At 43.1% G+C, this 23021-nt stretch overlaps 1 protein-coding gene across 1 annotated transcript in view; it reads right to left on the bottom strand.

Moving 5' to 3' along the window:
• Window positions 1-23021, bottom strand: part of SRPK3 (SRSF protein kinase 3) — a 45140-nt gene that overhangs the window by 19874 nt on the left and 2245 nt on the right. The window contains exons 2-8 of the mRNA XM_063432655.1: window positions 22521-22641; window positions 17398-17534; window positions 7079-7187; window positions 2411-2498; window positions 2179-2266; window positions 1791-1897; window positions 1150-1315 (exon numbers count right to left, since the gene is read on the bottom strand). Coding sequence (XP_063288725.1) covers window positions 1150-1315; window positions 1791-1897; window positions 2179-2266; window positions 2411-2498; window positions 7079-7187; window positions 17398-17534; window positions 22521-22641 — 816 coding nt within the window. The remainder of the gene's footprint in view (window positions 1-1149; window positions 1316-1790; window positions 1898-2178; window positions 2267-2410; window positions 2499-7078; window positions 7188-17397; window positions 17535-22520; window positions 22642-23021) is intronic.

The following is a 23021-nucleotide window of genomic DNA, read 5'->3' as shown; positions in this document are numbered from 1 at the left end:
ACAAGTCATGTTGGAGATGGTGTGACAGAGCCATCATGATCCCTGGTGCTTGTTACACAATGGATTCCGTTTACCAAAGTATGAGGATTTGGGATACTTTACTAGATCTGTTAATGTTCTATGCTCCAGATGTTCAACTATACAGTGCTATTATTTCCAATGGTTTACTTTAAGACAATTATATAAAAAAGGAGGGGGAAGCGGGGGGGAAACCAAGCCATGTGGTGTTATCTTTTATAACACCGGTTCTGTAGAATGGAGCTCATTACATTTGTTGGCCTAAATTTTATGGAATTATCATATAAATGCTGCATTAATCATCAATATATCCTAGCACTTTAGCAAGTAAAATGTGCTTTTACTGGAGCTCGGAAGTTTGGGAAATTCTGCTGGAGTCAAGAAACTCCAGCAGGTTTTCCATCACACAATTAACAATGGTTTCTAGTTATTAAGTAATACGAGATGATTGGATTTGCACATTTTACCTCCTTTAGAATACAACTGGACTCTGGTTGTTAAAACTCAACATGTATAGGCAACCTGTGTAATATTAAGGTCTGTTACTTTAAACCACCCCACCCCCCCCAAAAAAAAAAAAACATTGAATTAAATTTTAATACAACAAATAAAAAAAAGGCCTATACGTGTGTATATTTAAAAAAAACAGCACTTGGGGGCCACCCATGTCACGTGTTTGGGGGTTTTTTGTAGGCAGTTTTTTTTGTTAAATTCCATTGATATCTGTGTATTTCTTCCAATTTTAAGTCATTGTATGCCAATATTGCACGTATATTTCTACTTTATGTTACCTCGAACATCATAGCAACTACGCCCTTTGTAAAGAGACTACATCATGTAATTAGTCTATCAGCTAAAATTTTACTTCCAACCAAAATTTATTTCAGCTACAGAGTAAAACGTGGAAACGCTTTCTGTGAATAATGCCAACAACCAATGAGATATGGCAAACATGGAAGTGGTATAGTTAGGTAATACTCTTTTTTTAACCTTTAGCAAAAACACTCCATTGTGTGACTAGAACTTGGAGAAGAGAACATGGTGCAAGGTACACTGAGCTAGAATAGCAGAGCAAGATAAAAGGTGCGGTTGATGGACACAGCTGTGTGAACAACAGTGCAGTAAACTCACTAGCAGAGCCAGACGGAGGAGGTTCTCCTGACTGTTGCCAGATGGTGGCCTCAGCAGCAATCCGTCGGATGTACCCTTCGTCCACGCACATCAGGATGTTCTCCGGCTTGATGTCGGTATGGATGATTTTACACTTGCTGTGCAAATAATCCAGGCCTTGCAAAACCTGAAAGCAAATCACAACATAATGGATTCCCATACAATCAGATAAATATTGGTAGGAAGTTACAAGAAGACACTCCCACTACGCCAAGTGGATGTATAAATACACTGAATACACAATACATAGTTGTAATTATGTAGCAATGTGTACTTATGGGGATTCCAATGGTAATTCACATGCACAGAAACAAGAATACGTCATGGTAAAGCATAACAATGCTACATTGTTTAACATAATACAAACATCTAAAACGCGTCCTCGTGAACCTCAAACAAGCCAGAATTTCTTTGTGTCCCTGCTTAAGCACAGGTACGTTCTTAGTGGCTCTATCCAGGATAGGCAATAATATAAGAGTTATTTAAAAGAAAAGTGGTATAATAATCCCACAACAACTAAGCTATAAGTAGATATTCATGGCATTCCATAGGTACCCTATCAGCTCTTGATACAATACACAAGCATATAAAGCAGGGCTTACCTGTCGCAGGATGCTCTTGACACAAAGAAGAGGAAGGCCTTCATAGTTGGACTTGATAATCCACTTAAGTAGTTGATGTCCCAGGACCTCCAATACCATACAGACATCTGGACGAGTTAAGGAGAAAACCTGAGAGGAGCAAGCCTTTCCCTAGTACCGTTTCCTAATTCACAAAACGCTTCACCCAATCTTGTAATAGTTAAAGGGACACTCCAGACCCTTAAAGCACTTTAGCTTGTTGAAGTGCTTTATGTGTGAAGAGTGAGTCCTCTTTTTACAAAAAGTGCTGTTTTCAATAGAAACCAGTTTCAATCAGACAACTGGTCTTGTTACTTCCTGGTTGTTTAGCTCACACACTGTTAATCACTCTCCCTTTTCTAAAGGATACGAACACCATTCACACCAGATATCTTGAAATCATCAATGAGTTGCACGATCATCTCCCGCTTCGGGTCACTTGGGTCACTGTCCCTGACCTATAAAAGGAGATCATTTAAGTCTCGTTATCGTAGAAACATAACCGTATGAGACTCAGTACTTAGGTAGCAAAGAGCGAGTCAGGTCAGCTAAGGATCATTAGCCAAGCTAGGGACGTGATGTCTTGATTCACTGGGACTTACACATTTGAGCAGTTTAATCTCATCCACGGCTGTCTCGGTATAATGCAAAGCACTCTTCACAACCTTTAGAGCCACAAAACGTTTTCTTCTGCAAACAACGGACATAAGAGAAACGATGAAGATAACATATCGGACACTTGCCAGAAAAAGGAAATAAAACAGAGAGCCAATCAGGGGGAATCTACTAGCATAGCACAATTTTGTGTAAGAAAATGAGTTGTGTACATTGTAAATGTAAAAGCAGAAACATTCTATTTAATACTTTTTTGCCACCATGAAATAAATAGATTACCCAATCCAATGGTCTGTTATAGAAAGAGTTAATGTAGTCACTGTGTGTATGCTTAAATGTGCAATACATCTTTTGCTATATTTGGGAGTGAATTCTTTCTTGAGCAGTGCCCGAGGCGAGCTTCATTGTAATATTTAAAGAAGTCAGGTGACCAAGAAGTTAATGAACGCATTGACAAAGTCAAATGAAATGGAGCCAGGTGAAATCTTGTCTACAGGACCACAATCAGGGGTATGATTTAGAACTTACGTTAATTCCAGTTGTAGATTAAAAAGGATACCAAGAGATGGCTAACGGAGGGATCTGAGCACCCTAACCACAATGTAACCCTATCTATAGGTCTCTGGATACCATTCCTTGTTTTTGGTTTCACTGTTTCAGAAATGTTTGTCAAAATTAAGGGTTCTCCTGACACCCAAGGACTGGCCCCTTCTCAGTCATCCTGACAATGCAGAATCTACAACTATGCATTACCAAGTGTAACAACATTCAAACTGAGAGTGTGATAACATTCAAACCGAAAGACTAAGAGTGCCTGGGGGGGGGAGGGTTAGCTCAACACCGTCAGCCTATACTGTGTTTATTTTTAACACAAGAGAATATTTTGAATCCCATACTAGTATCTTAGTGAGATACTTGCACTGAAGCAGTTTTTTTTTTTTTTCAAATTTATGTTTTTATTGGTGTTTTATATAAGACATTGATAAACATATTATATAGTGTGATTACAATAATGTAAATGAGAATGCAACAATGTATAAAGAAAATACAGTAGTACTGTTTGCAACATTTGATCAACGTTGAATAAGATGAATAAGATAAGATGAATAAGATGCATATGAATAAGATGTGACCTGCACTATTGTGCCTTATGCCAATACCCACTGGCCTCTTGCTCTTTGCTCTGCAGCTTAGTCTCGTAGCTCTCTAAACAGTTTGTCTATCTGCAGTGCTTTACTTGTAGGGGTCTGTGCGCTGTTTCTGGGTATTGGAGTCAGTCTCTTGATGCCGGCGCCTAGTAGCCTGACTGGCTTGCGATTGGTTCGCGTGGAGTGTTCCGTCTCTGCTGTTGGTTCTGTGGGTGGTGGGGTATCTGTATTCTGCGGTTTCCCCAAGTCAATGAGCCTCAAAAAGCCGTCAGAGTCTCCCTTTGATGTAAGTGTGTTGCTCTCACCATTGATGTCTGTGATTAGGGATCCGTCCATACCCCAGCGGTACTTGATAGCGGCGTCTCTCAGTTTCCGGGCTATGGGTGCTAACTTTCTTTTTTCCAGTAAGGCCGAGAACGGTGTATCTGGGAATACCGCCACTCTGGGTCCTGCATGTTGCACTGTGCCCAGCTCCCTGGATCGGGTCAGTACGGTGGCTTTCGCGGAAATGTCACGTGTGACTATTATAATGTCTCTGGGTGCATCCTTAGGTGCTGCCGCTGATTTGCGCACCCTAAATGCTGCAGTAATCAAATTGCCGGTCGGAACAGGGTTTATGCCCATGGTTGCCATGAGGTCTTGGGTGTAAGTCAGGAGCTGCGCATCCTGTACTGTCTCAGGTACTCCTCTTAGGCGCAGGTTTTTTATCCTGTGCCTTGCCTCCATGGTGGTCACTGTGCGTTTTAGGTCTTGTACCTGGGTCGTAAGATCCGTTTGAGCTTGTTCCATAGCGCAGATTTTGCTGTTTCTGGAAGCCTCTCGGAGTTCCAGGCCTTGGACCGCACGGCACACATCTGCCACTTCCGTTTGAACTTTTTGGAGATCTTCTCTCCATATTTTCCGCATTTCTACCAGCAGCCTCCTGATATCTCCCTTTGTGGCTGGGGTCCCGTCATCCCCGGAGTCTGGCGTTTCGGATCGCTCTCCTGATCGGGGTGAGGGTATATCCTCCTCCTCAACTGAGGATTCTGAGGTGCAGCAGGCCGCAGGCGCCATCTTGTGTCTCTGGGAGGGTGTAAAAGCTTGCCGTATGTCGGGTTGTCTTGGTGTAGACAGGCCCTGAGGCTTCTTGTGCTTCTTCCCCATATTCTCTTCGTGGGGGGGATAGCTTTTTCAGCTGGGTTTGTAGTCGCTTTCTCGCGGTTTTGCCGTTTTTTGTCTATTTTCCGAGCGGAGCTCTGCATGAAGACGTCCGCTCGGTTTAGTCGCTGGCCACGCCCCCGCACTGAAGCAGTTTTTGAGAGCTGAAGTTTAGCATTTCTGCATAGAAAGTTGACAACTGACCTACAGTTCCCAGAAATCTATGTTGTGCCCATTAACCCCTGGCATACAGGCCTCTATGAAATAAGCTCAGCACTGCTTTAGAAAGGTGTGAGAGGATCATGATTGTCAAAGTCACAGGTAGAGTTTAGAAGTTGAAAAAGGCAGGGAATTCTAGAACTTCAAATGCGAGTATCTTTTTTATTATTAATCTATTTGTGACGAACCGAACGTCGTCAAGGGCTCCTGGAGGAGACTGCTAGCCAGTCTCCTGCCCCAGGATTATGGGCCTAGGATTGTGCAATGTGGCTTATTTTGTTTGGGAACCGAACAGCTGCACGAACCACCCGGGTGCTTGTTAAGCCCAATTGATACTTTGTAGCAATTTCCACCACAGTGTTCTAATTGTTCGTCTGGGTGGCCGCATTTCGTATGAACGACAAAGAGGTGGCGGCCATCTTGTTCCCGCGAAAGCAGGCAGCGGTGTTTGGGCATGAATCTCATTGAACTAAAATCGGACACAGAAACTCCCGAACACCGCTGGACTTCCATCATCGCCTGCGTTCGGTTCTACCCCACTTAGAAAGGCACTATTTGGTGGAAACGTTCCCACGAACAATGGGAACAGGCTACACAAGTAACTTAAGGATTCTGTTCGTGTTTTATGTACTTTTGTGCTCCCGAAAGAGACCGACCATTAGCCCTGATTTCCTGGAACTGTTTTGGGCATAGGACCATGTGCACGGTCAGTCAAATAATTGACTTCCATGAAAATCCGAACCCCTGAACCCATCTGGGTGATTTTTGGATATGTTTATCCCCCAGATCGGGGCTATCATGGGGATGTGACATTTGTGGGGTTTTCATGTGTTTTTAGGGGGTTGTAACAGAGCTCCCTGTACCTCTGGCTGGGTACCTCCACCAAGGACCGCTTCCTAGCTGGAACAAGGGACAAACCGCAGCACACTTCTGCACACAGTTGCCGTGGCTTGACTGGGGTCCTGGAACTGCTTTCTCCTGGAGCCGAATGGGGAACTCGCTCTATCCACCCCCAGGCACTGGACGACACTCAGTCCTGGGCCTTTCCCCGTTGAATTCTCCACACTGGAACAGTTATTCGCGATTAGCCCTTTTTCCCTCCCAGAAACCAGACGACACATAGTTCTTGGAGTACCAGCTGGAATACCTTTAATCTGGCCAGATGGCCAGCTTTTATAAATTTCTGAACACAGACAAGCACGCCCATGACACTCCCACAGAAAACAGGATAATCCCTCCCCTATGCCTGGGAGATCAGGAACTGTACAAATCTCAATCTCCAGGCACAAGAAACATTTCACAAACAACCTAAAAGTTACATCCCCTGATAGCCCCTATCTGGGTGACCAACATATCCAAAACTCACCCAGATCGGTTCAGGGGTTCGGGAATTTAATCGAACTCCTAATTTGACCGACCGCACACGAGTCTTCTGCCCAAAACAGCTCCATAAGATCAAGGATAGCAGTCGGTCTAGTTTGGTAGTTTGAAACTGAACAAACTACCGAAAATAGTCAATATTATTACCCTGGAGCTTGTTCCCCTTGTTCGTGGGAACGTTTCCCCAGAACAGTGTCTTCCTAAGTGTTTATGAACCGAACGCAGGAGATGCTGGAAGTCCAGTGGTGTTCGGGAGTTTCTGTGTCCGTTTTCAGTTCCATGAACTCAACGACCAACCACCACTGCGAACAAGATGGCAGCCACCTTGTAATCGTCCAGAGGAAATGCGGCCACCCAAACGAACACTTAGAACACTGCAGTGAAAATTGCTACAATGTAGCAATTAGGCTTAACAAGCTCCCAGGTCTCGGGTTCTTGCTGCTGTTCGGTTCCTGAACTATATAGTCCAAATGCACGAACAAATATTTTTTCTGTGTATATTACAGGGCCCATAGTCTGTGGGCCGGAGTATAGGGGATCCGTTGCACTATTGTTCTTGCATATATTTTGCATTTTATATATAAAATACTAAAAAGTAATGTAAATAAAACTAGGAATGTCAACAGCTTTAAGATACATTTTTACCTGAAGTATACAAGTTTTTTAAGATAAATAGAACTTAAATCATAATATGATATTTTTCCTCAACATTTACCCTTAAAATAAGAGTCCAAGTCCAAAAACTCTGAAAAAAACAATTCTACTCACTGTAGGTCCCAGCATAGCCAAACTGTGGAGAAGTGGCCCCAGCCCAGCTTCCGTACAACATGGTATCGGCCATTAAAGAGGTCTCCGATTTTTACTGGGTAATAGCCTCCTGGGAAATAGAACAAAAGAAAAGATAAGGAGGAATAAACCAGGAGAACAGTAGCACAATCAAACAAAGTCATGTGGAATGAGGGGCGGATCCAGAACCTAATCTCGGGAGGGGCACTGGTAGATTATTTAAAGAAACAATCCAGTATCAATAACCACTACAGCTCTCTGTAGTGGTTATGGTGCCAGGAGTGCCATGGTGCCCTCCCAGGGAATAGGGACAGTAGTAGGGAATAGTGGCAGTAGTGTGTGTGTGTGAGGGGTGCATTGTGTGTGTGAGGGGTGCAGTATGTGTATGGGGGCAGGAGGGGTGTAGAGTGTGTGTGTATGGGTGGCAGTGTGTGTGTATTGGTGCACAGTGTGTGTATTGGGGGCAGTTTGTGTGTGAGTGGTGCAGTGTGTGTGTGTATTGGAAGGCAGTGTGTGTGTGTGTATTCTGGTGCAGTGTGTGTGAGGGGTGCAGTGTGTATGATGGGTGCAGTATGTGTATGGGGGCAGGAGGGGTGAAGTGTTTGTATGGGGGAAATGTGTGTATTGTTGGCAGTGTGTGTGTGTGAGGGGTGCAGTGTGTGTATTGGAAGGCAGTGTGTGTGTGTGTATTCGGGTGCAGTGTGTGTCTGTTGGGTGCAGTGTGTTTGTGTATGTATTGGGGGTAGTGCTGTGTGTGTATGGGTGGCAGTGTGTGTGTATTGGTGCACAGTGTGTGTATTGGGGCAGTTTGTGTGTGAGTGGTGCAGTGTGTGTGTATTGGAAGGCAGTGTGTGTGTGTGTATTCTGGTGCAGTGTGTGTGAGGGGTGCAGTGTGTATGATGGGTGCAGTATGTGTATGGGGGCAGGAGGGGTGTAGTGTGTGTATGGGGGCAATGTGTGTATTGTTGGCAGTGTGTGTGTGTGAGGGGTGCAGTGTGTGTATTGGAAGGCAGTGTGTGTGTGTGTGTGTATTCGGGTGCAGTGTGTGTCTGTTGGGGGCAGTGTGTTTGTGTATGTATTGGGGGTAGTGCTGTGTGTTTATTGGGGACAGTGTGTGTGAGGGGTGCAGTGTGTCTGTGTATTGGAAGGCAGTGTGTGTGTGTGTGTATTCGGGTGCAGTGTGTGTGTATTGGGGAAGTGTGTTTGTGTATGTATTGGGGGCAGTGCTGTGTGTTTATTGTGGACAGTGTGTCTGTATTGGGGGCAGTGGGTTGGGGAGCAAAAAAATAAATTTTTATTAAATTTTTTTAAATTAAAATAAATTATTTTTATATCCCTCACTACCTTTGCCTAGGGAAGGGGGGATATTTCCTGCAATCCCTGGTGGTCCGGTGGAGAATCCCTGGTGGTCCTAGTGGTGAGAGTGAACTCTAGCCTGAGGTTAGAGTTCACTCTCGCGAGAACCGTAGCCTTGCAGTGGTAACCGCAGTAACACTCTGTGCTCGTTAGAGGAGGACCCGAAGGAGCTGCAGGCTAAGCTTCTGGGTCCTCTCGCCCTCCCCTGCTAGTAAAGTGCCTGCGGACGGGTGAGGGAGATCACTGATCTCCCCTCTGGTCCTTGAAGGCACCCAGCACGGCTAGCAGGGGAGAGCAAGGCGCAATTGTTTTTGGGGGGAGGGGTAATTGCCCCGTTGCGAGACTATAACAGATTAAAAAAATTTTAGGCATTGCTATTTGGGGCATTTATTTTGAAGTTGGCTTGCATGTTTTGCCAGTTTTCCCTAATATATTTATATATATGTAGATATGTCATCTTATTGTTGCAATTGATGTTATCTCCTATAATCTATTATTTATCCAATTTTATCTTTTGTGGTATATATTTACTTATTCTAAATCCTAGCTCAAGACTATCTTGCTAATTTTTAGTTAGATAATATTAGTATTGTGTATTCAGCGGCTGGTGTTCCCTGATCCAGTTTGAGCAATATTTAGAGAATAATCCCCTACTCCCAACTGCACCACAAATATGAGATTTAAACTTATTTCAGGTTTAAATTCTAATAGTAAAGATACAATATAATACAATACCCATGATATAACTTGTTACATACAAACATTGCCCTCCTGCTTTTTTAACTTCAACGTTAAAGAGTTGACTTGCGCAGAGGTCTGTTATGGCAAATAATACAAATTTGTTTTGTCATCGGAGGATCTACTGTTCCGGTTCGGTGAATGTCACAGTTTGTCGTGAGATTTTTAGTGAGTCTGTATTATGTGGTCTGCAAGACAGGTGCCCAAAATCAATCAGCAATAACATAACCCCTACTGCAGAGCTTGGTTAATCTTTGGATCCAGCCAAACGTGGCTTCTAAAAATAGGGCTACTGGCATCTTTTAGGAGAATTATTTATAGAACTCTATACATGCCTTTAACTGGCCGCCAAAAAATTTAAAGTCAGATTGGCTCTTAAATAGGTTTTAACTTCTAGAGGCACAGTTTGCACACAGACAAGTGAGACATAGTTTTCTCTCATCCAAGATTAGCTTTTTATGCTCCTTTCTGTTCTATCTGGTCATCTCTCCTTGACCGTCTTTTAACCAATTCAAAACAAGAGCTTAGGAAAATCATTTATCAAGATAGTTCTGGGATTTCATATTATGAAGGGCGAACAGTTTCCTACTTGTAGCTTGTGGTTGGAGGGGCTGCCTTTCCTGTGCACGATATGGGAAAGATTCATCAAAGTGCTCTGTCCTCAAAAGTGATGCAAAAATTTTAAGGAGGAGGTGTGCCCCCATGTACCTTATTGAGGGTAAAGTGTAGTGGTTCATAAAAAAAAATACCCATTTCTGTGATTACAGATGTTGCCTTTTGGCTTTAAGCAGCTTAGTGAATTCTTAGTGAGGGACTCACCTAAGAAGTTTGCCCAGACCGGGCAGGTGAGCTTGCACTTTAATGGCATTTATGTTATTTAAATGTACTTTGGGATTTGGGATAGTGTGCCGGTAACTTTTTTTTTTTTGCTTTTGTTCTATATACACTGATCAGTTACAACACTAAAACCACATGTCTAATATAGTGGAGGTCCCCCATGTGTTTCCAAAACAGCTCTGATGAGTCGAGGCAAGGTTTCTACAAGACCTCTGAACGTGTCCTGTGGTATCTGGCACCAAGACATTAGCAGCAGATCCTTAAGTACTGCAAGTTGCGAAGTGGGACCTTCACAGATCGTATTTGTTATTCCAGCACATCACACAGATGCTCAATCAGATTGAAATCTTGGGAATTTATGCCAAGGCAACATCTTGAGATCTTTGTCCATGAAGGGATGTAGGTGGTCTGCAACAACAGGTACACAGCAAACTGTGATGGCCTGTGTGCTCGCACATCTTTCTATCATGGCCAGGATTACATTTTTCAGCAATTTGAGCTACAATAGCTCTCCTGTGTGATCGAACCAGACAGGCTAGCCTTCACTGCCCACGTGCATTAATGAGCCTTGGGCACCCATGACCCTGACGCCAGTTTACTGGTTGTTTGTTCTTGCACCACTTTTGGTAGGTACTAACCACTGCATAGCGGGAACACCCCACAAGACTTGGACAGGCTCTGACCCAGTAGTCTAGTCATCCCTATTTGGCCCTTGTGAAAATCACTCAGATTTTTTCACTGCTTCCAACACATGAGATTCGAAGAACTGCCTGTTCATTTGTTGTCTAATATATCCAACACCTTGACAGGTTCCATTGTACCGATATAATCAATGTTATTTTAATGTTGAGACTGATCAGTGTATTTGGGCTGATGTATATTGTGGCATTGCTGACGCCCATAAGTAGTGGGAGTTTTAACGCAAAGCTTAATTTTGTGTTTGCACCAATGGAATGTGCCTGCTGGTTCTACTGATTTCCATGTTGACTTTTAGTACTTTTAAACAACTTTTTTTATTTTTTTTATTTGACAGTTCTCCATCCCATTATCTTACCCCAGCTAAATTAAAATGTATCCTGTCATGTTAATATGATGAGGGAGTTTGGACCATACCATTATTTATTGCACGGGTGTTACCCATCAGTGCAGAATCGAAAAAAAAAAGTACCCATACTAAAGTGAATGATGGTGAACTGAAAACAGAACTACAACATTTAGAACAAAGTAACTGAAGAGGAAATATTCCCCAATACAACCACAGTTACAGTTTGGTATTTAAGCTTGGACTTTGTAACTAGTGGTTTAGTTCAGTACAATTCACAATTTACTAATATAAACCATTTACCATCATTTTCTTTTCCAGCTATCCATGGCATTATTGCTCTTGCCCTGTTTTTTTCTAACCATTTTATTGGAACAACACTGAAACATGATATAGGAGTTGGTAGGAGGACTGAAACAAAGACATAAGAGAGGGGCAATAGAGGCCGTTTCTAATATTATTATAATCATGCATAAAGCATATTTCCCGGTGGTGTATAATAGCTGGACTAACAAACAAGTAGTTGCAAGAAGCCAAGTCGGATGCAAAAGACAACTGGTGGCGATGATCTCGCTCAATTGAGATCACATTCTAAGGGGAGTGGGGTATAATTACAACAAAGGTAAAGTAAGATATATCTAATGTATAGAAAACCTGGTTGCTCCTCCTCTAGGACGCATGTGCATGAATATGGGCCTAAAGCTTAAACCTCTCTCTGTTTCTATAATGCTTTTAATAACTCATCAGATGATCTGAAATTATCGTATATGCAGAAGTGGGAGATGGACTTGGGGACCTCTATTTCTATGACATCTTGGTTCAAAAGCAATAACAACAACGAAGGGGTCATCAATTAGCATTAATCATTTGGAAGCTTACTGCAAGTTGATTTTATTATGCTTTCTCTTTCTTTAATATATTCCTCAGCTGCAAAGAGAAAAGTAACTTGAAAGAGTATATGAAGAAAAAAATCAAACATAACCAACTCTGCGTAGTAACAGGGCAGCCAATCAGGATACAGGAACAGTCTATAAAGTGCCTTCAACTACCCTCCAACTTCCTCTTTCTTTGCTGCTCCTCAGACCAGCTAAGTATAATTTCACTATCTCCATATGACTTGAATTGTGTTTGTTTTCTACAGTGTTTTTCCATTGTGTTTTTTTTCTTTAGACTGTAGGTGTTATTTGGGGAACAACTCTGTTCTGCCTTGCTCTCTGGCTGTGGTTCCCTGCCTGTGCTACATTTTTAGCAAGCCGCATGTACCTACCGTACTCTTCGTACCACCGGTCCGCCTGTTTTCGCACCCAGCGGTGCGAGAGTTTGGGCCGTGTATGTTTCCCGCGCTCGCCGGCCATTGCCGGGGGCGGAGCTTGTGTCCCCTTCGGCACACTTTTCCTGAAGTGTGCAAGGGTGTTTTCTCCTGTGGCCTGTTACTCCTCGTGGCTGCGGGATCTCCGAAGGCACAGGCCCTACTCCCTTTGTGTTCGTTTGTTTTGCTTCCACGGGTATTTTGTTTTGGCTTAGGTTACTCAACCCCTGTAATCTAGTGCAGTTAGGTAGTTTGCCCATATCACTGTTTTTTGGGGTTTGTGTCCAACACTCTCTCCCTGAGCTAATTTACCTTAGACTTGGGCCTACTTTCTGGGACCTGATATTTCTATCCTACTAGCTCTCCCTTGGGTTTTTGCTGCCCCTTAATATGCAGGCACGTGGGGAAGGGGCTGGTAGCCATAATTATTCCCACATGGACCCCCTTTTAGCTCCTGCTACAGGGGATGCTAACCTCATGGCCGGCTCCATTCAGAGGGTCCTGGCCTAAGCGATGGGGACTGTGTCCTTTTCCTCTCCCATACGCTGGCGCAAGTTCTTCTGCAACCCCAGGGCTCGCCATTTTTACTCACCACTCAAACTGAATTGACTGCCGATGTGGCTCGTAAGGCAAGTGCTAAGTCCAAGTATACATCCCCTCTCCCACCGACGCAGGTTGCACCTGCCCCGACTGATTCGCCTATGGCGGTCCAAGATGACACATTACAGCTCAAAAGAGCCCCCAGCGGGGCAAAATTGTTTTTCACTATTAAGCATGGGGGGCAGAGTAGCTTTGTTTGTAACAACTTGGGGCATGATCACCACAGATGCATGGGTATTACGTACTGTCAGGGGTTTTCGCCTTCATCTGGTATCTCCTCCTTTCTAGGCCCCAAAACTGGCCCTGCCGGACGACCAAGCCAACATTATCTCTGCAGAGATTTCGGAATTTCACACAAAACAGGCGATCCAGGAAGTCCCGGACGACACCCCGGATTTCACAAGCAATTTGTTCCTAGTGGCCAAAAAGGGTGGAGGGGTTCGGCCGGTAATAAACCTCTGACACCTCAAAGCCTTCCTCCACTATCAGCATTTCAAAATGGAAGGGATTCACTGCCTCAGGGACCTTCTACGTCCATGAGATTGGATGGTCAAATTGGACCGCAAGGACGCTTACCTGACTGTTCCCATGGCAGATTAACACTGGGACTTGTTGCATTTCACGTGGCGTGGGCGACAGTCTACCTTTTGGACTGTCCTCGTCCTGTGGTGCTTAACAAAAATCATGAAGCCAGTGGTAGTGTTCCTCAGGGCTCAAGGTGTTCGGATAATAATCTACCTGGACGACATCCTGATCAAGTCCTCTTCACCTGATCAAATCCTGTGTCATTTACAGTGGACAGTACGTCTGCTCAAGGATTTGGGGTTCCTCATAAATTGGGAGAAATCCATGGTGAATCCCGTGTAGAAGATAGAATTTCTGGTATTCGAGGTCGACTCGGTCTCCCAGTTTCTGTTCCTCCCAGAGGCAAAGTTGAAGGCCATCAAGAAGGAGATCCGACGCACCCTCTTGGTTTCTTCCATCTCCATCCGACAATTGGCAAGTGATTGGACTGCTGGCCTCATCAATCCAGGATATTTTCATGGGGCACTTGCACTACCGTGCTCTGCAACGACTGAAGGGCTCTCACCTCAGGTCGAGTCGTTCATACGAATCCAAGCTGAGTCTGGAAGTGGAATCACGAGAGGAACTGGAATGGTGGCTGGACCACGTGGAAACGTGGAATGGTCCAGCTGGGGCGCACGTTGTGGTAACGTCTCCACAGGTGGCAGATGGTCCAAGGATGAATCCGGGCTTCACATCAATTGTCTGGCGGGTTCCTTCGCCATTCGCAGTCTATCACCGACTATGGGGAATTATTAGATACTGCTCCGCATGGACAATGTGTCCGCAGTTCGGTATATCAATCACCTGGGAGGTACGAAGTCCAAACAATTGGCTAACCAGGCAATTCTGCCTCCGCAACGAGGTGTCGTGACAGCCGAACACATCCCGGGACTGGACAACACATGGGCAGATTGGAACTCCAGATACCTGTGGGATTCGGGGGACTGGCACCTGCTCAGGCCGACCTTCAAGCAGATGGATCGATTGTGGGGACCACTGGATGTGGATCTTTTCGCGTCCAGACTGAACTCCCAATTGCCTCGATACTTCAGTTGACGACCGGACCCAGCGGCACTGGGAGTGGATGCCTTCCTACAGACATGGCCAACTACCCGTCACTATACCTTCCCTCCGTTTGACCTGATTTCTCGGACATTGCCGTACCTGTGCAGGCAAGACAGCTTGCTGGTGATAGTGGTACCACTGTGGCAAGCTTAACCGTGGTTGTCTCGACTTTTGGAGATGTCGTTAGATTTCCCACGACTAGTAACGGTGAGGCCGGACTTACTCTTGGATCTGGATGGGAACTCGCACGGATTGATAGACCAGGACTTACTCCAACTCGTGGTTGATTTCCAGAGTCCCTGGTCAATCTCAGATGTTCCACAGGCAGCTGCAAAACTCTTGGACAGCGCCTGGGCACCTGGGACTAAATCCGCCTACTGTTTTGCATGGTGCGTGTGGGCTAGCTGGTGCATGGGAAGGTCGTTGGATCTAGTTTCTGCCTCTCTAAATGCGATACTGCAATTTTTGATACCACTTTTCGAATCAGGAAAGGCCTACCGTACTGTTAATGTCTATCGGTCAGCTATATTAGCGGGACACCGCTTTCTGGATGGTTCCATGATCGGACAACATCCTTTCGTTTGGTTATTGAAAGGGTTGATACCTCCATATTCTTGGCTAATTCTGTGAGGGGGGCCATGGCGTCCAAAGCTTCTAGGATTGGCTGTCGTTTGGATGATATATTGAAAGCAGCGGATTGGTCTCACAAATCAACCTTCCAAGATTTTTATTTCCGTACGATTGACCATTTTTCTTTTTGGGTTGTGGCTCCGCTTTGAACAAGCTTAATAGCAGCCACCGTGTCATTAATAACATTCCAAGATTTAACTACTAACATGATGTAAAGTCATAATTTTATTAATGACACGGAGGTGAATATTATTCCCACCCACTCGCTCGCTCGGTGGGTTTGGGAACTTATATAGTTGGTTAGGGTTGGAGTAGTGGTTGTTTGGTTTAAGTTATGGGATATCACCATGTATTATCTATATATAACAATGTGATTTTTCAGATATGCAAAGGCAATTGTATTCCTATTGAATTTACTATAGATCCGGAGTTTGGATTTTACCATATATTTCTATCTTTTCACAGCCTGATTGTCGTTTTGGGGACGTTCTCCTTTGTGGCGACTGTTTCCTGAGTTATCTGGTCTTCGGTCTTGAAGGCAAAGAAGAGGAAGCTGGAGGCTAGTTCAAAGCACTTCATAGACTGTTCCTGTATCCTGATTGGCTGTCCTGTTACTGGGCAGAGTTGGTTAGGTTTGATTTTTTGTTCATAATCTCTTTCAAGTATCTTTGCTGCTGAGGAATATATTACAGAAAGAGAAAGCATAAAGAGAAAGAGTAAGTTGGCAATTTTTGTTTTGGGTGGGTTGGCGGGGAGGGGGTGCAAGTAGCTTGTCTTGTCTAGGGCTCAAAATAATCTTGCACGGGCCCTGTAAATTATATATAAGCTGGTTTGGAACTACACCTTCCATAAGCATCTATACGTAACATTAAATTAACAACCGATTGACTAAATTTCCCATAAGCCTCTAACAGTTCCAAGGACCACAAAACAGAACCTTCTGGAAGATATTACTCAGTGACACACAGAACTACATTGGAGGAGATTTATCATTTAAAAACAGGTGCTATTCTGTAGCAATCACTATGAGATTCCATAGATTGTCGCTCAACAGTTTAGTATTTTATCAGAATGGCACCTATCTTACCTTGAAAATCATCCCCAATATCTTTCAGTCCAGTGGTGGCTAATACAGCTAAGCAGACCAGCAAGAAAATATAAATACAAATGATCTGAAGTCAAAATAAAAATGGTCTGATACCCTGATTCATAAGGTCATTTGAAAGGAATAGATGATGTTTCTAGGAATGGAGATTCAGAATATTTTTGTTGCCAAGATTAGCCATTACTGCCAAAACAAATGTGAAAGCAAAAGGGAACCTTCCCAAAACCAGGCTCTAGGTCAGAGGTAGGCAACCTACGGCACTAGTGCCATGCACGGCACTCGAGGTGTCTTTGCACGGCACTCAAGGCTGCTAGAGACAAATAGGCTCTGGCCTATCAGGAGTCCCAGTAAAACTTCAGATATCTGCTTATCCGAAAAGGTGGTGAAGGACAATCCTCAATTTATGCATTGCAGCACGTAGAGGAAGTGATCTTAGATCACTTCCTCACAGCACTTGTGAATAGGAATCCACACTGTAGTATAGCAGCCTGCAGTTGCTGTTGCAGCTCCTGTCCTTGACATGTACCTGGCCGGTCTGGTCCCCACTGGAACCCAGGGAAGCCACCCACACTGCTAGATATACACAGGAATGCAGAATCCTGCATTCCTGTGTAATCCCTCATACAAATAGTACGGACAGCCCACACACAAACATACACATAATCTGCACAAATGCAACACCACTAACAATCCACATACATGCACACAACCCCACATGCAGTCTCTCACATGCAATACCTCAAACAGCCCCCACACACACTACCAAACACACAATGTGACATATCCATTCACACAATTCCACAAGCAATAACTGTTCACTTCCAGAACACGGGAAAAATAGTCACTGTCTAAATTCATAGGAGGGTTCACATTCAACATCACTAAACACAACACAAAGCAGCAACATGGCTGGACTTGTTGGTAAGTATGCAGGCTTCAAATTTGGAACTACATTCCTAGCATTTGTCTATGTCATTCTTTTATCATTTGAAGTTATAGTACAATCAAATCAACATTTGTTTTGAAATGTCATTATGGCCTCCTTTCCTCACCTTTGCAGTAATCTCCAGGGTCCTCTTGCTCCTCATTGTCAGATCCAAGAAGACCTGGAGGAGGCAGCACTGGGGTTGGCGGTGTAGGAGGTGGTTTTGGAGATAAAGGCACATCCTGTAGGCAAGGCTCTGGAAAACTGAGGAAAAAGAAAAAAAACTGTTTTACGGGTGGATGACAGCTAACGAGGCCATGATTACCCCCATGTTCTACAGATATTTCTCCTGGCCATGTGTGATGAGACATCAAAAATGTTTAAAGGGACACTCCACTGCCCAAATACAAAATAAATAAAAATCACTGTTTGGCAGATAGATCTAAAAAATTGCTTGCAAAATCTCTAGAACAGCAACATCAGAGATATAAACCCCAGACTTTATCTGACTGTTCAATCACAGGCCTCCCAGTGCAACTCAATGAGAAGTCTTGGGGGTGTAACCAGTATAATTTATAAAAGTGTCAATTTAGATTGAAATCTGTACCTTTTACAAAATGAAAAAATAGGTCACACTCTTCACTCATTAAGTTTTTTAGCAAGCTAAAGTGCTTTATGGATCTGGAGTGACCATTTATGATATTACGAAAGTCTCTGGAGTTGATAGGGAATTCAATAAGCTGAAAGGGTCACTCACTCTTGTTAGTTATTGACATCATGTGTTTTTATGAATTTTAAGATCGCATTACAATATACGGTAAACAAAAAGTTGCAATTGTACTAAAAAGCTAAAGTGTATATAGAATACATAGAGACAGACATAATTATACATATTGTGGAAAGTACATAGACAGTATGACCAGCAAAAACTAAATAAAATGCAACATATCTGTATAGCTAGGGGGATATGATAGAAACATTTAAATCCATAAAGGGAATCAACACAGTAAAGGAGAAGACTATATTTAATTAAGAAAAAACACCACAACAAGGGGACATAGTCTCATATTAGAGGGGCAAAGGTTTAAAAATTATATCAGGAAGTATTACTTTACTGAGAGGGTAGTGGATGCATGGAATAGCCTTCCAGCTGAAGTGGTAGAGGTTAACACAGTAAAGGAGTTTAAGCATGCGTGGGATAGGCATAAGGCTATCCTAGCTATAAGATAAGGCCAGAGACTAATGAATGTATTTAGAAAATTGGGCAGTCTAGATGGGCCGAATGGTTCGTATCTGCCGTCACATTCTATGTTTCTACATAACTATAATATAAATCCCCACTCTCAGTCTTGTATCAGTATTCCGTATCTGCAGTATTTTCATATAAATCCCATGTATCTGTACCATACAATTCTCTCTTCAGTTAGACACAGTGCTCCATGGAGGCAGATTGTCACATAAGTAGCAGCTAACAATTGGTTAAACATCAGGGCTGTCAGAGCCAGTCTCCGAACAGCACCACTCTGTATAACCACCCAGCTCTGTATATAATCAATAGGTTTAATACAGAGTGTATTGGAGCCAGTCTCCCAGTGGCACACTCTGTATAACCACCCAGCTCTGTATATAATCAATAGGTTTAATACGGAGTGTATTGGAGCCAGTCTCCCAGTGGCACACTCTGTATAACCCCTCAGCTCTGTATATAATCAATAGGTTTAATACAGAGTGTATTGGTGCCAGTCTCCCAGTGGCACACTCTGTATAACCACCCAGCTCTGTATATAATCAATAGGTTTAATACGGAGTGTATTGGAGCCAGTCTCCCAGTGGCATACTCTGTATAACCACCCAGCTCTGTATATAATCAATAGGTTTAATACAGAGTGTATTGGAGCCAGTCTCCAGGTGGCACACTCTGTATAACCCCTCAGCTCTGTATATAATCAATAGGTTTAATACGGAGTGTATTGGAGCCAGTCTCCCAGTGGCACACTCTGTATAACCCCTCAGCTCTGTATATAATCTATAGGTTTAATACAGAGTGTATTGGAGCCAGTCTCCCAGTGGCATACTCTGTATAACCACCCAGCTCTGTATATAATCTATAGGTTTAATACAGAGTGTATTGGAGCCAGTCTCCCAGTGGCATACTCTGTATAACCACCCAGCTCTGTATATAATCTATAGGTTTAATACAGAGTGTATTGGAGCCAGTCTCCCAGTGGCATACTCTGTATAACCACCCAGCTCTGTATATAATCTATAGGTTTAATACAGAGTGTATTGGAGCCAGTCTCCCAGTGGCATACTCTGTATAACCACCCAGCTCTGTATATAATCAATAGGTTTAATACAGAGTGTATTGGAGCCAGTCTCCCAGTGGCACACTCTGTATAACAAACCAGCTCTGTATATAATCAATAGGTTTAATACAGAGTGTATTGGAGCCAGTCTCCCAGTGGCACACTCTGTATAACCCCTCAGCTCTGTATATAATCAATAGGTTTAATACAGAGTGTATTGGAGCCAGTCTCCAGGTGGCACACTCTGTATAACCCCTCAGCTCTGTATATAATCAATAGGTTTAATACGGAGTGTATTGGAGCCAGTCTCCCAGTGGCACACTCTGTATAACCCCTCAGCTCTGTATATAATCTATAGGTTTAATACAGAGTGTATTGGAGCCAGTCTCCCAGTGGCATACTCTGTATAACCACCCAGCTCTGTATATAATCTATAGGTTTAATACAGAGTGTATTGGAGCCAGTCTCCCAGTGGCATACTCTGTATAACCACCCAGCTCTGTATATAATCAATAGGTTTAATACAGAGTGTATTGGAGCCAGTCTCCCAGTGGCACACTCTGTATAACAAACCAGCTCTGTATATAATCAATAGGTTTAATACAGAGTGTATTGGAGCCAGTTTCCCAGTGGCATACTCTGTATAACCCCTCAACTCTGCATATAATCAATAGGTTTAATACAGAGTGTATTGGAGCCAGTCTCCCAGTGGCACACTCTATATAACCACCCAGCTCTGTATATAATTAATAGGTTTAATACAGAGTGTATTGGAGCCAGTCTCCCAGTGGCATACTCTGTATAACCACCCAGCTCTGTATATAATCAATAGGTTTAATACAGAGAGTATTGGTGCCAGTCTCCCAGTGGCACACTCTGTATAACCCCTCAGCTCTGTATATAATCAATAGGTTTAATACAGAGTGTATTGGAGCCAGTCTCCCAGTGGCATACTCTGTATAACCACCCAGCTCTGTATATAATCAATAGGTTTAATACAGAGAGTATTGGTGCCAGTCTCCCAGTGGCACACTCTGTATAACCCCTCAGCTCTGTATATAATCAATAGGTTTACTACACATTGTATTGGAGCCAGTCTCCGAACAGCACCACTCTGTATAACCACCCTGCTCTGTATATAATCAATAGGTTTAATACAGAGTGTATTGGAGCCAGTCTCCCAGTGGCACACTCTGTATAACCACCCAGCTCTGTATATAATCAAAAGGTTTAATACAGAGTGTATTGGAGCCAGTCTCCAGGTGGCACACTCTGTATAACCACCAGCTCTGTATATAATCAATAGGTTTAATACAGAGTGTATTGGAGCCAGTCTCCCAGTGGCACACTCTGTATAACCCCTCAGCTCTGTATATAATCAATAGGTTTAATACAGAGTGTATTGGAGCCAGTCTCCCAGTGGCACACTCTGTATAACCCCTCAGCTCTGTATATAATCAATAGGTTTAATACAGAGTGTATTGGAGCCAGTCTCCCAGTGGCACACTCTGTATAACCCCTCAGCTCTGTATATAATCAATAGGTTTAATACAGAGTGTATTGGAGCCAGTCTCCAAGTGGCACACTCTGTATAACCACCCAGCTCTGTATATAATCAATAGGTTTAATACGGAGTGTATTGGAGCCAGTCTCCCAGTGGCATACTCTGTATAACCCCTCAGCTCTGTATATAATCAATAGGTTTAATACAGAGTGTATTGGAGCCAGTCTCCAAGTGGAACACTCTGTATAACCACCCAGCTCCGTATATAATCAATAGGTTTAATACAGAGTGTATTGGTGCCAGTCTCCCAGTGGCACACTCTGTATAACCACCCAGCTCTGTATATAATCTATAGGTTTAATACAGAGTGTGTTGGAGCCAGTCTCGAAGTGGCACACTCTATATAAGCACCCAGCTCTGTATATAATCAATAGGTTTAATACAGAGTGAATTGGAGCCAGTCTCCAAGTGGCACGCTCTATATAACCACCCAGCTCTGTATATTCCCATCATATCAGAGCTATCCTTGCATTAGCACTTGCTATATGCTACCAGACTGGCCTATCGGAGCCAATCCCTTACCAGCATGCTCTGGTTCAAACAACGTGTGACTTCCATGTACCGTATACGAAGTATCAGATCCCTCAACCCAGCACAGTACAATCTATAGACCCTACCAGACAGGTCCTATACACTGTTTCTTAACCTAGCAACCTTCACTTATATAGGAATAACCTAGCTTCCCAGACATACACCCTCCATAAACTTTTAGATTGTAAGCTCTTGAGATCATTGCTGTGTCTGCCTGTCAAAAAAAAAAATGATACTTTTTATAAATCAAGCCCTGTGTAATCTGTTGCTGCTTTATTTAAAATAAAAATTAAAAAAAAAATACAATAGCCAATATTATTAAAGGTTACAGAAAATTGTCATTATATATGCGTGCCACGTGATGGATTGTCTTGTAGTTCTATATGTGTATGGATGTACGTATTGAATATATGTACGCACATTGTGCGTCTGTAATGCATTCTTGCCTGTCTGAATGGGTCTGTGATGAATTCACAGCTCACAGATAGAACAGCAGCATCAGAGATATAAATACACAGCAGCTGCCGGCCTGTGGGGGTTGGGATCCCACGCAGCTTTCCGAATAGGCTGAGGATCACCACAGCCCACTGAGACACGGCATCCCAGAACATGTGCCTATATGGAGAATTTATATACGCACAGGCATAAACACACTATTCAACATCTGGGATGCCGATGGTTGCCTAATCCTGCGCTGTTTGTCACCCGATAAAAAATAACAAAAAAATAACTGTATTGTATCTGGTCGGGTTTAATCACACAAATTCATGTTGGGTGAGATCAGAATGCTGTTGACGGTTATTTGTGCCAGGAGATAAGTAGCATTGGGAGCATGCACAGCACACTCACCCCGTCTGGCTGTCTATACTGGGGCTGCGAGCTTCTGGAATACCGGATACCTCGCGATCTGCTGCTTTCTTCTGTCTCCTGTGCTTCTTCTTGCTTTTTTTGCCCTGGCTGTTACTGGAGACTAGAAACAGAAAAAGATTATTTTAAAATAAAAGTGCATAAAAATGACAAATTCTACTTTTCAATAATAATATAATAAATTATATATATCGTTATGGCGGGGTAACGGGTAATTGAAACCCCCTTCCACCTGAAAATCCACAGTGTGTATTATATATATATATATATATATATATATATATATATATATATATATATATATATATACACACAAAATCAGAAAGAGTTATTAACTAAAATAGGATGAGGGAGGAATTCAGAGGGAATTTCAAATTTTAAGCCAAAGTCCAAGTCATCTATGTAGTCAGCTAAAAAAAAATACTTTAACTTTAAAAATAAATAAATAATTTTTAGTGTGTTCCTTAGTAGACTTAGATTACT

The sequence above is a fragment of the Pelobates fuscus genome, chromosome 9, assembly GCF_036172605.1.
Source record: "Pelobates fuscus isolate aPelFus1 chromosome 9, aPelFus1.pri, whole genome shotgun sequence".
NCBI lineage: Eukaryota > Metazoa > Chordata > Amphibia > Anura > Pelobatidae > Pelobates > Pelobates fuscus.
This window is presented reverse-complemented; position numbering and strand designations above follow the sequence as displayed.